Raw genomic sequence first — 12,414 nt, 5'->3', positions numbered from 1 at the left:
TGCAAGAACTCCAGTTCTTGCTTGTCAGAATTTGAAGCCACTCTGTAACATCTCCTGGTTTTATTGTCTACAGGACTGAGAGCATCTCGAGTCCGATTGCCATTCTCTGAACTAACTCCTTTATCAAATCTTTCTACAGTTCTGCAGGCATGGAGTTCTTGAGTTTCACTGTTTATGCTCTGTGGTTTCTTTTTCAGCTTACTTAAGGATGAACAGTTTCACTACATTTATTTATCTCTCCATTAACATTTTTTTTTGAAGCTAATGCACCAGTCTGTCCAGTGGCAAGGGATGTCTGGTAGCCAAATTTAGAAGTGGAATATACTTTGCTTGGATGTTCTGTTCTCAATTATGCCATTGCACTAGAGAGGAATGGCTGCCTTTCTTGTTACATTCTGTGTGTGTGGGTTCTTGCCTCAGTCATGAAGTTGAGAGAGCAACATATATGGAGTAACCAAAGCAAAGATTAAACTTATGGGTAGAGTTTTTATTTATTGCAGGTAATCAAACTGTATAGTGAAGATGATACTAGCAGAACTTTGGAAGTACCAAGTGATATAACAGCCAGGGATGTGTGTCAGCTCTTGATATTGAAGAACCACTATGTTGATGACCACAGCTGGACTCTCTTTGAACAACTTACCCACACAGGTTTAGGTAAGACTAATATTATATGGTGGTAAATAAGGTGTTTGGTTTTCATTTTCACATGGAAGTACAATTCCAATAGGAAGGCTTGGAAACAAAATGATGGGAAGTCTTGTGTGAATTTGTTCTTTTGTGGGGTTGTTGCTTCTGATTATTTTTGAAAGCATAGGTATAAAGTAGATTTTTTCATGGTACATTTGCTTCACACTGCTTGATCTACATCTGTAAGAATGATTTGAAAGACACTAATAGTAGTGAGACTTAAATGAGAGTTAAAATTCTCACTGTAAATTCTTCCTTGCTCTACCTTGCTTTTCTTTGGCAGTTCTTCCCCTCTTATGGGTATTTCCTGCTTATCTCTAGAAAGACTTGGATTATTTTCATTGCAAGTAAAATCCTGTTTGTTCTCAACACACCTGAGTGAAATCTCTGACATCAGGGACAGAAAGAGGTTACACAATGCTATTTTATCTTTACTATAGGACTCGGTCTTCAGAAATAATATCAGAGTGGGCTGTCATTATTTTCCTTCACTACATTCAGTTTGGCTAAATTTATGGTGAACTCTGGGGCAGGGCTACTTTAAAAGGAAAACAAAACCCTTCCTCTAAACTTCCAGATAGAACCAATGAATTGTGTTGAAGTGATACCATGTGTAGTATTTTAAGTTGCTGATTGCAAGACATTCTGAAATCCCTTCACATCATCAGTGTTCCTCTAGTGTAGTAAAACCCCTCTTTTTCTATTATACAGTTTAAAATGTGTAATCTATGGTTTCAAAATATAACTTCTGATCTCTGTTCCTTTTTGAAGTGTATAGGTATACTTCTGCAGTATGAAAAAACATAAGGGAAATTAATTTTAGGGAGAAAGGGGATGTTTGCAGAGATGTAAAATATGCAGAACACAGGAAAGACTTTACTCAGCAAGAGATGAGTGTAGAAGCCCACTGGTGGGATGTAATATTGAACCGAAACTCAAGTTAGACATCTTACTTGCTTTTACAGCACTGTGTTTCACTGCTGTATTGTGTATGGTTTTGATAGGAAATTATGTTAGAAAAAATCTACCAGAAGACAAATTCCATAAGAAATATGGTTATAATTTCATCGCTCAAAATTTCCATATTATTCTTGAACTTTGGCACTGTACTAGAGCTAAAAAAGATAGTACTTCTGCAACTTCAAGGGCAGTTCCATCTGCTAGTGCAAAGTGTGGCTTGAAAAAGAGGATGTTCTGGATGTCTTCCTGCTTTCTAAAATACATAGAAAACTCCATGGAGTTCCTAATTCTCAAAAGAGACTGTACTGGTACCTGGTAACTCCGGTGCTGTTTAAAAAAAAACCACCACAAACAAAAATCACACACCCTCACAAATATGTCCCCCGGCCACCCCCTCCCTCCCCCCCAGATATTTAAATATGGCTAAAAGCTATTGTTACAGTCCCTTTCTCTGAATGTATCTAGGCAATCCAGCCTTGTGCATTTGTTGAAAATAAACTTGACTGTGCATCTCTGACTCAATTATGTTTAACAGCTGTAATTTAAAGATGAACTACAAAAGCTAAAACTATTTTCTGCCCTTTTATGCTCCTTTATCCTGTGAAGGCAGACACAAACTTTTGCAAATTTCTTTTCTTGCTTTGTAACATTTCAAAGATATTTGTAACCTTTTGCACTGAATGTAGCAGCTGTAAGATGCTTCCAACTTAGAGTAAGGTCAGAGTTAAATCTGGGCTGAGGCTGTAAATGACTGCTGTAGAAGAAGAGGTAGCAAAATGGCTTTAGTAAACAGTACTATATAAATAGCAGAAGTGTTTTCTATATTTTATAGTGTAGCTGGTGTTAGTGTAGTAACTATTGAAGAAGACACCTTTGACAAACCATGCCAGAACAACAGTGACAGTTTCTCCAGCTTTCTGTATTTGCACAGTACACTTTTTGACAAGTAGTGTGTTTTCTTCAATCCGAAGGATTTCTTGGAAGATTTCAATATTTCAGTTAGTGAAATTGATTTTCCTAAGATTCTGATATCCTCAAAATTGCTGAAGACCTTAATTCACTATGCAGTTGTCTAACTGTTCCAACTGCTTTCAGTGTAGTTCTAGAAAAAGGTGAATACTTCATTTTAAAAGTAAAATTATTTCCTAGATGATGAGGTTGGCAATTCAACATTACTGGCCAAGGAAAGAAACAATTTGAGATATCCTCTATATTTTTTTTAGACTACTGAACAATAATGGAATTATTACGATATTGTTAGATCTGGTTTTGTTAGAAAGAATTAACATATTCACCTTGACTTGCTTTTAAGTAATTCTTAAGAACTGGATGAGTAGCTTGAACAAATATTTTTCAAATGATGAGTTATTTTGGGATTGTTATGTTTGTTATTGTTGTATATTTTAGGATTGTTATGTTTGTTATTGTTGTATATTTTACCCTTATAAATTTGGAAAGTCTTTTTTATCTCATAAGTTAAGTGAATTGGTATTGGAAGGAGAAGTGCTGTGAGCAAATGTGTGTGTCTGTGTAAATTCCAGGATGATGTGGATTAATAATTCATCCATCAATTAGTGAACATTTTCTTTAAAATCCAACAGCTGTCTGAATACTCCTGAATTAGATATAATTGCATGAATCTTAGTGAGCTGAGCACAGTGTTCTGCTTTTAATCAAGACAGACATTAATTACATCACTGGATTGTACTTTCATTTCTGTGTGGAGGTATCTGCTGTGAAGGTTTAAAAAGGAAAAAAACCCAACAAAACTCCCACCTAAACCAAAGCATAAACCCACGGTCTCTATATTTCAGTTTTCACAAACATGTATGCCCTTGGTGCAGAGCTCTATTGTTGAGCATTAGGGATGGTTGTGTCCTCACTGCGCCCTGCCCACTGCTGCTGCCCTGTCAGCCACGAAGCTCAGCCTTCCTCCCCACCTCCAAAGTTTTGCAGTAGCAGGGGTTCTATTTCAAATATCTGAAGTTCAGCAGTTCTTGCAGCTCTATAAATCAGTATATTTTAGAACTGTGTGTTTCTGGTATGTGTTCTCTTTATCTTAACATTTGAATTCAAACACATTTTTGAATGATTTTCACAATGTCTAAGATTATTGAAAGCAGCTGAAGTGTGCTAGATTCGGATGATGCCATGTCATGCCTACCACCACATACCTTGGTGCTGGGAGTCCCATACTTCCACTGCAATTCCCCTGAGCAGGGCAGGCTCTGAAAACACAACAGTTTTCCATAACTGCTCTCCTTTGTAAGGGAAGTACTATCTTCACCTTGAAATTTTTCCTTTTCTACTGAGAAATTTTTGTGCTGACTGTAAACAGTTATCTGTTCGCTTCTGCAGCTGAACACACATGTTCTAGGGCTCCTCTTTTGAGTACAGGGTAGTGCCTTGGCTAGGCACATCATCAGTGTCTTTCAGTTACATTTTGATTTCACTCTCTGCATTCTTTCAGGTAGGCTTGTAAAGCACTACCTGTGAAATAGTGCTGAGCAGTGTCTCTATTTTATATTTAGTTTAAATTTTTTCCCCACTGGGTGGTTAGAGAAGAGGCTTTTTGAAATGTGTTCTGTCGTATACTTCAATATTAAATCTTCCATGTGCATTAAATACTTTCCATTAGTTAAGGAGACTGTTTTGGATTGTAACAGGTACTCCTCATGTTAGAGATAGCAGTAATAAAGAGATGATAGAAAGGGAGGTAGAAACTCTCCAGTCTAGGTGGAAGACAAAAATGATCTACCTAAACTGAAGGGCAGCTTTTTCATGTCACCATTTAGGGATTTGATTCCAGGGCTTTTTTTGGAGGGCACTCAGTGTTTACCTTCAAGAAAGTAAGTTTACTCAGTTACAAAATATTTTTTGATGTGACACCTTAAAAATAAAGAAATAGCAGCATCTTCACCCATCCTTTGAGGTGAGCACAATGTCTTATTTTTCTACCAAGAAGTAAGTCTTGAGGAAATGGTGTTTTCTTAAATGTCACAATGCCAAGCATTTAAGAGTTTTAAATGTCATCCCAGAGGAGCACTTTCTCTCTGTAAAACTGAAAGGAAAAAAAATGCTGTTTTTAACTAAGAGCTTCAGTTCTTTACTGTATCCTTTGCCCTTGCATCTGAAGAATGAGTTTTGGAGTAGAGCAACCTGTACAAGGTTTTAAAATGCTTACTTTTCTTTCACTATTTTTGGGTATTTTTTGTTTTCTAAATTTATGGTTTTATTTGCTTCATTTAATCTGGTTACAAAATGTGATTTTCATACAGCATCCTTAATCTCTGTCTTTATGGACTCAAGAATTGGTTAAATTCAGTGAAGAATGAGTTAAATTCAATGAAAGTTTAACTTTGCTCCACTTTATCTGTAAATCATGAGAGTTCTTTGTCTTCTGCTAGTCATGAGATTGATATTTGCTTTTGCTTTTTTTAAAGATTTTTTTGTTTTTCTTATAGGAAGAGCTATAGAAGACCATGAATTAGTGATGGAAGTCCAGTCAAATTGGGTAATGGAAGAGGAAACCAAACTGTATTTTAGAAAAAATTATGCAAAATATGAGTTTTTTAAAAATCCACTGGTAAGTGCTGATATTGTATCTGTGAAGCTGTGCAATTGCTGTTGCTAAAAAAGTCTTTTTTGTTGAATCCAGATAGTCAGAGTTTAAATTTTTTAGTGTAACATGAGTCAAAAGGAATAATTGAGGGGGAATATGTGAGATACAGGAATGTATTGTAGTGCATGTAATCGTTGGCTGGTCCCCTTGTTACAACTGTAAAATATCCATGTTCATTTTTTATTTTTGGGGGTGATGGGAGCAGCAACGGGTTTAATTTTATTGAAATTTGCACACGGACCTAAAACGAGATAAAATTTTGCAACTCAGTGAGCTTTCATCAAGTGACAACATAATATAAAATGAAACAGTGTGAGGAGGGGCACCTGTAGCAAAAATGATTATATTGTTGAAGTTAAAATTGAATGTTCTGGCCCAGGACTGCCCAATTGCAGCTTCTCCCCGCTGTAGCTAAGTGACAACGGACACAAGAGGCCATGAACAGCCATAACCTATTAGGGGTAAGTGAAAGTGAAGCCAAAGTTAGTGTACATAAGGAATGGAAAGAGAGCAGAGATATCTTGTAACTCAGGGATGTTGCCAAAGGTTAATGCTGCTGATTCAGACCTTGGCTGATGGCACAGGCCATGGAAGCAGTCCTGGCTCAGCAGAAGGGACTTGCCATCTGGTTGCTCCATGGTGTATTTGGACCACTCCTAATGCTGTCTTTTACAAAGCCAGCTTGTTTCAGATGTAAAAAGGAGAAATACCAGAATTGTTTGAGGGCTTAAAAAGTAAAACGTGAAAGGGAACTCAAGTTATCTATCTGTGAAAAGGATAAAAAGGTAAATATAAAGATAACAAAAAATGTAAGAATTCTGAGAAGTTTTTTTTTTTTATTCACCTGTGTGTCTCTGCACAAATCATGATAGATTTTTCCCAAATATGGAGATATCGCTGTACCAGTGAAAAATTTTTAAGCTTGAAATGGTCTGCAGTTAGTAAAGAGGCTTTCACAGAATCACAGAATGGGTGAACCTCCCTGCTCAAGCAGAGTTATCCCAGAGCACATGGCACAGGATTGCATCCAGAGGGTTCTTGAATATCTCCACTGACAGAGACTTCACAACCTTTCTAGGAAATCTGTTCCAGTGTGTGGTCACCCACATAGTAAAGTTCTTCCTCATATTCAGTTGGAACTTCCTGTGCATCAGTTTCTGTCTGTTGGCTCCATAGATTAAGTTTATGTATTGTTAACCAGTGAGTGGAACTGGCTGAGGAGCAGGGCAGACCTGCAGCTGCACCAGCTGCAGCAGCTGTAGCTAAGCAGGGTTCTTCTGGGTGTTCTGGTCCCAGCTGTAGCAAGAATGCTTTATCAGAATGAGTTAATATGAATTAACCCTACCAGCAGTTCAATTTCATTAAAAATGGAAATTGCTGGACATTGGGTGGTCAAGCTTGTCCAGTCCTTGAGAAAACATTGTTTGTGATGATCAAACCCTTGTCTGGTTCATATCTACATGACTACACTGAACACCCCAGCTACAGATCTGTCCCATAAATTATCCCTTGAACTTTCCTTGAGAATGAAACTGGCATTTTAAATCTAGACTTTTAAACCTAACCATGTTGATGTAGTCAGATTTTTTGTCAATTTGTACAATACAAAAAATTGAAGATTAAAAAAACCTGAGATGACTTTTTCTGTGTTAGCAGATATTATTCCAAAATATTTTACTGGGTTTCTAGCGTAATGAAAACAATGGAAAACAGTACACTTTTCAGCATGTTGGCATATAGCCTCCTTACTTTGTAGCATATTGAATCCCCAGGCAAGTCTTGTATGTCAACAGCAATAGAAATTACTACTAGAAAAAAACCCACTAAGGGCCAAATATTGCAGTGTGATTTACACTGGTCTCTGAAACCCTCTTCCTGAGACTATCAGTGTTTTCTCAAAATTCTAATTTTTTCAGCAAACAATTTGTAGCATGTGTAAAATTTTGGGATGATATTAAGGTAAGCTTAAATTACTGGATCAAGGAACCTGCAGTGTCTTGCACTGCATTGAGAACTTAAATTGCACATCCAAAAGAGATTAAAAGTTTTATATTTATTTTTACGGAACTTTGATACAAATTCTTGTCGTTACAGAGCTTTTTTCCAGATCATATGATATCTTTTCCAAGTGAGACCAATGCAGCTCTAAGCCACTCTGGGATATTACAGGTATATAATCCTTGAATGAAGATGAGCCAGCACAGCTCAGAATTTCCCATTATGTGTGTTGTGTGAGCATAGTTCCTTATTGCTGTTGGATCTGTTGCTAGGTTTTGAATAACTCAAGACATGGTTGATAACTTTTTTCCTCATGAGATATGAAATGATGTGTTCCTTCCAGGCAGCTATTCTATGTCCACTCTTGGAAACTTGCACATCCTTTAAGAATCAAGAAGCAACAAAACAGAAAAAAATGCAGTGAAAACATTAAATACCTTTATTGGGTATTTCAGGTGAAAGACCCTTTTTCTTCCTTAAATAGGTGGAGTGCTGAACAAACGTAGCAGCAGGCTATGGTAGAATACCGAAGAACTGGTGATGTGACACAAATGGATATAAAAAAGAGTTAAATGGTTAAACTTAACGAGTAGGAAATTTAGACTGACTAGTATGATTTGTTAGCTTGAAGGCTACTGTAGCCTTCCAAAAAAATTATGGTAGGTCACTCAGTGTTAGTCATCTTTTAAGCAGACACAGGATTCTAATTTACAGTGGGAAAAATGAAATGATAATACAGAATGACCATATCAGGGATCATCGTCTTGCTTTCAAAGAGGGGAAAAATGAGTAATAAAGGTGGAAACATACACATCACTCTTGTTTGCTTGTCATTAGAAAAATTAAATAATAGAAGAGGAACTTTCCCTGGTCTTAGGACAGCAACTCTATGCATGAGTTTTGGGGATAAAGAATGATTGGAAAGGCAGCATGATAACACAGGATATTTGGGGTAGAAGTAAAAGGAACATAGAAATTGCAACTTTAAAAATCTGTACTATAAGGTCTACCTTAGTATCCACCAGTAAATGAAAATAATTTTAAATAACTAATTCTCAAAGCATTCCTACATATTAAATAGTTATATCCTTGTGAAAGTGGATGTTAATCAAGATGTTTAGATTATCCCAAATATAGTTATCCTTGTGAAAGTGGATGTTAATCAAGATGTTTAGATTATCCCAAATATAGTAAAAATTTTTGCAAATTAAATTTGACACACACTAGATTCTCTAAGTAAATTTACAAACCTAAATAAAATTTTTGCAATTTCAAAACTGCTGCAAGTCCAATGAAAATTGTTTCACTTTTGCCACCTACATAACACAAATTTTGCAGTCTAACGTAAACATTTAATTCAGAAAATTTTGTCCCCTATGTTAATAGAACTTTATATTTTTTGCTCACAAATGTAATTTAGTAGTTCAAAAAAGTAATAGACTTTTATAAGAGAACTGTTTGCCATATATTCTTGTGCAGAACTTCTTTAAGCCTATATTGTGAGATCTAGAATATGTTCAAAGCTGGTAGGTAATATTAAGAATCATTCTAAATGTATCTAGTTACTTCCCATTTTGGTAGCTTGAAAAACATGTTGCAAACTCTCCTCTGTTGCTATTTTGTATTGCACGGTATGTTTAATTGTATTTCATCTAATAAAACTTAATAGGCACAAAGTAGAGAATACCTTGGTGGGTTGTTCAGCCATTGTGCACATTTCAGCAGAAGCGGTTGGGTAAATTGTTTACAGTGAGTCACTATTTCCTTGGAAACTTTCATTAAGACAAGTTAATGGGCTTGCATTATTATTTGTGATGTGCTTGGTTAAGTATCAAAAGAGACATTAGTTTGACAATTCAATGCTTACAAGTGATTAAAAAATCACTTCTGATACTTTTACGTCCTTTCATGGATTGAGCTGTAGGCAGGTAAAATGTTTTTCAGGTATGTTTTTCTTAACTCTCATTGAAAGTGGAAGAGTGAGTATTTTGGCTGATCATTTTGAATCAGAACATCTTTGTAGAACAGAGCCACAAAAACAAAGGAGAGGTTCATCCTAGCCATTTAGCATGTGCTAAGTAAAATTACTAGTCTGTGTATACCAAAGAGAGAGGTTTAATTGCTGCCATGAAGATCTTTAGCCTACAGAAGAAGTGTGTCACTGTATCGATCAGGGTGTAACTGCTCTGAGACACAGCGCTGTGTGTACATGTCTAATGGTAGGCAGTCTGGGTCATTTGGAACTTGCTTTAGGCTATTTTTGCAAATTGGATGTTTTAAAATATGTCAAAAAGGAACATCGTGTGAAAATTTTAAGATTATTATTAAGAACCAGGATTTCATTTCTTTAATCTCCCTGCTGTAGCAAGTCCCTCTTTCCCTAACCAGTTTCTCACCTGACTGCCATTCTGGGCTTCAGGCTGAAACAGACCTGCACTGAATTTCAGCCTCTTGTCAATCTCCTGGATGTTGTTTTAATCTCCCCATTGCCTTACTCTGTCTTCCGCTCTAGGTTTTGTTGGCCTCCCAGTCTTAACCTCTCAGGTGGACTGAAGTCTACAGGACACAATATTGAGATTCAGAATCAATTCTTCACTAGAATTGCTTGGTGCCCCCAAAATTTTTCAGCAGGTTCAGGGTAAAAATCCAGCTCATTCCTAGTAGTATTGGTCTGGATCATGGCTGTCATCACATCTTTGAAGAAATCAGTCATCAAATTCAACATGATTCACAAAGTCTTAGTATAATGATGGCTTCTTTAACTCCCCAAACCACTGTGTAAATGCTCAAGAAGCATCCACCTTAGCAGATGTCATTTCTGCTACTGCAGCCATTCTTTCATTGAAAATGTTTAACATGTAGACAAATAAGTTTTATAGTAAGGAATGCAGCTCTCAGTCTTTATTGCATTCAGTGACATCTAGGATTTCTGTGTTTTTCATTATTATTATATTCATCTGAGGTAGTGCAATGTTTTTCCCATTCTGTTGTTTTTTCACTTTCTGATTGATTTCATTTGTTGTTTATTTGGTTGGGGGGGGGGGGGGGGTGCAACACAAGACTTTTATTTGCTTTGTTTCCCGTTCAGATTGGTTTTAAATGAGTTGGTTTACAGCTAATCAAATGGTAATCTAGTCCTTAGTGCTGTCTATATCACTATCTGCCAGACGTGGTGGCTTTTGACACCACTCTGCGTATCAGGATATGTATTTCGCTGTGTGGGGAAGATGGTGCAAGTTTATTTCTGCATGTTGTGTGATCAGTAGTCCCTGTCTGCAGCACACTATCATTTAGCTCTCCCCTCTTCTTCCAGTATTAAGGATTTTTCTTATTTTTGTCCTATTATGATTAGTTCTTATCTGCATAAACAGGGATCCATTCCCTCTTATAACAAACTTGTATGTACCTTTATTAAAAAAAAACCCAACAAAAAAAAAGAGCAATGAAAAACCCCTAACAAAAACCAACCTGAAACAAAAAACAGCCCAAGGAAATTTTCTTTTCTACTATCATTCATTTTTGGCATTTATTACAGACATTCAGTTCTCACTCTGAAATATTTTTACTGCTCATCCTTCTGACAGTTAATGGTTTTGACTACAGCTTGTTCATGTTCTATTTTCTCACTCAGTCCTCAGCTGTCTTAGAGAGGAAAAGATGGATTTAAGATTGCCTTTTTCCTAGCATTACTGCTACTTTATTTTAATTGATAGCACGGGTACAACAGTGACTGTCGAAACTTAGCATTGTATTGCTCCTCCACTTTGGTCTGCTGAGTAAGAAAAGTGTTTTTCATGACAGCATTTCTGGTTTGAAGCTCTTATGGCAGAAATCCTGGGGAAGACACTTGTGCAGGCAGGAAGCCAACCACTCCTTTCAGCTTCAGCAGAGACATTAAAGCCTAAAGAGATGCTCTTTTGTTTTTGCATACATTGACTCGTTTAGATTTTCCTAAGGCTTTCATTTGACTTTGTTTCTGGATTTTATTCTTTTCCAGTTCAACCTTTATATTTCCCACCTGTAAACCTGTTAGTATGTGGCAAATGGGAAGATTAACAGCCAGAACATGTACCAAGACGAACCCATCTGCTTCAGTGTGGCTAAAATAGCTTAAACTGCATTTGCACACAGCTGTGTGCCAGCAGCACGTGTAGATAGATGTACCTAGGCTTACTGTAATGAAACTGTTCAGGTGAATAGCAGTGTAGCTGCTCATAATGCAGTGCTGGTGGTGGGCTGGGGCACTCCCCTGGCCTGTGGAACCTACTCGTGTTACTGCATTCACACCAGCTCAGGTTGGTCTGCAGGTGGTACAGTCATGCATCTCACTGCAAGGCAGGAAGATAATAAAAGTCAAAGAAACCTTGTGTATCTTGGTTGGACTGCATTATTTAGTGGCCAGAGAACTCGGTGTGCTTCCAAAATCACGTTCACTTTTTCATTCTGCTGGAATCTAGTACTGGCCAGTCCATCTCTTGCCTTGTAATCTGTTGTTTCACTCCTCAAATAAGATTTTCTGGAAATGGCGGTGGATAGGAGGAAAATTCAGCAATGAAAACTGCAGATATTGACCAGAAAATCCTTTGTTCCATACCTCTTTATAAGACTTGACAGAATTTATGATACCACAGACCAGTCCTGAGGGAAGGTTCCTCAAAGAGCTCAGTAATAACAGATTCCTTTGCATATATGGAAATAGAAGAATTTGGGGTTAATATGTGTAGAGTCATAGTTCTGAGTAGTGTTATTGGAAGAACACTGATAAAAATGAATGCATTACATGGAATGAGAATAAAGTTAATAACATGGTTGCTCACTTTTAGTGGTACTTTTGCAGACTGAGTAGAACTGTCTAAGCCTCAGCAAGGTAAAAGCTCTGTTGCCCTCTGGCAATGTCTGATGAAAAGGCTGAAGAGAAGCCACTGGATGTCTTGGGTAGAGGCAGGAGCTGTTTTGAGGACTGGCCCAGTCTCTCTGGTTTTGGCTCTACTAAAGCTCCTACTTAAGTACCTTTCATGTGCAGAGACCTTTATTCCCTCCTTTTATGCTAATATCTGCCTGACCTGCATGGTTTTGTAATTCAGAGTTTGTGGTTTGCTGCGTTAATTTTAACTCAGATCAGTTCTTTTCTCTGGTTTGTAACA

General features: G+C 37.1%; 1 protein-coding gene across 6 annotated transcripts in view; it reads left to right on the top strand.

Moving 5' to 3' along the window:
- Positions 1 to 12,414, top strand: part of GRB14 (growth factor receptor bound protein 14) — a 43,137-nt gene that overhangs the window by 17,797 nt on the left and 12,926 nt on the right. For all 6 annotated transcript variants that reach the window (XM_042041082.1, XM_042041079.1, XM_042041081.1 and 3 more), the window contains exons 2-4: positions 501 to 657; positions 5,115 to 5,236; positions 7,367 to 7,441. In XM_042041082.1, coding sequence (XP_041897016.1) covers positions 501 to 657; positions 5,115 to 5,236; positions 7,367 to 7,441 — 354 coding nt within the window. The remainder of the gene's footprint in view (positions 1 to 500; positions 658 to 5,114; positions 5,237 to 7,366; positions 7,442 to 12,414) is intronic.

Source organism: Corvus kubaryi, unplaced genomic scaffold (genome assembly GCF_017639235.1).
Source record: "Corvus kubaryi isolate FWS band 111438036 unplaced genomic scaffold, C.kubaryi_AGA036_p1.0 37396, whole genome shotgun sequence".
Classification (NCBI taxonomy): domain Eukaryota; kingdom Metazoa; phylum Chordata; class Aves; order Passeriformes; family Corvidae; genus Corvus; species Corvus kubaryi.
This window is presented reverse-complemented; position numbering and strand designations above follow the sequence as displayed.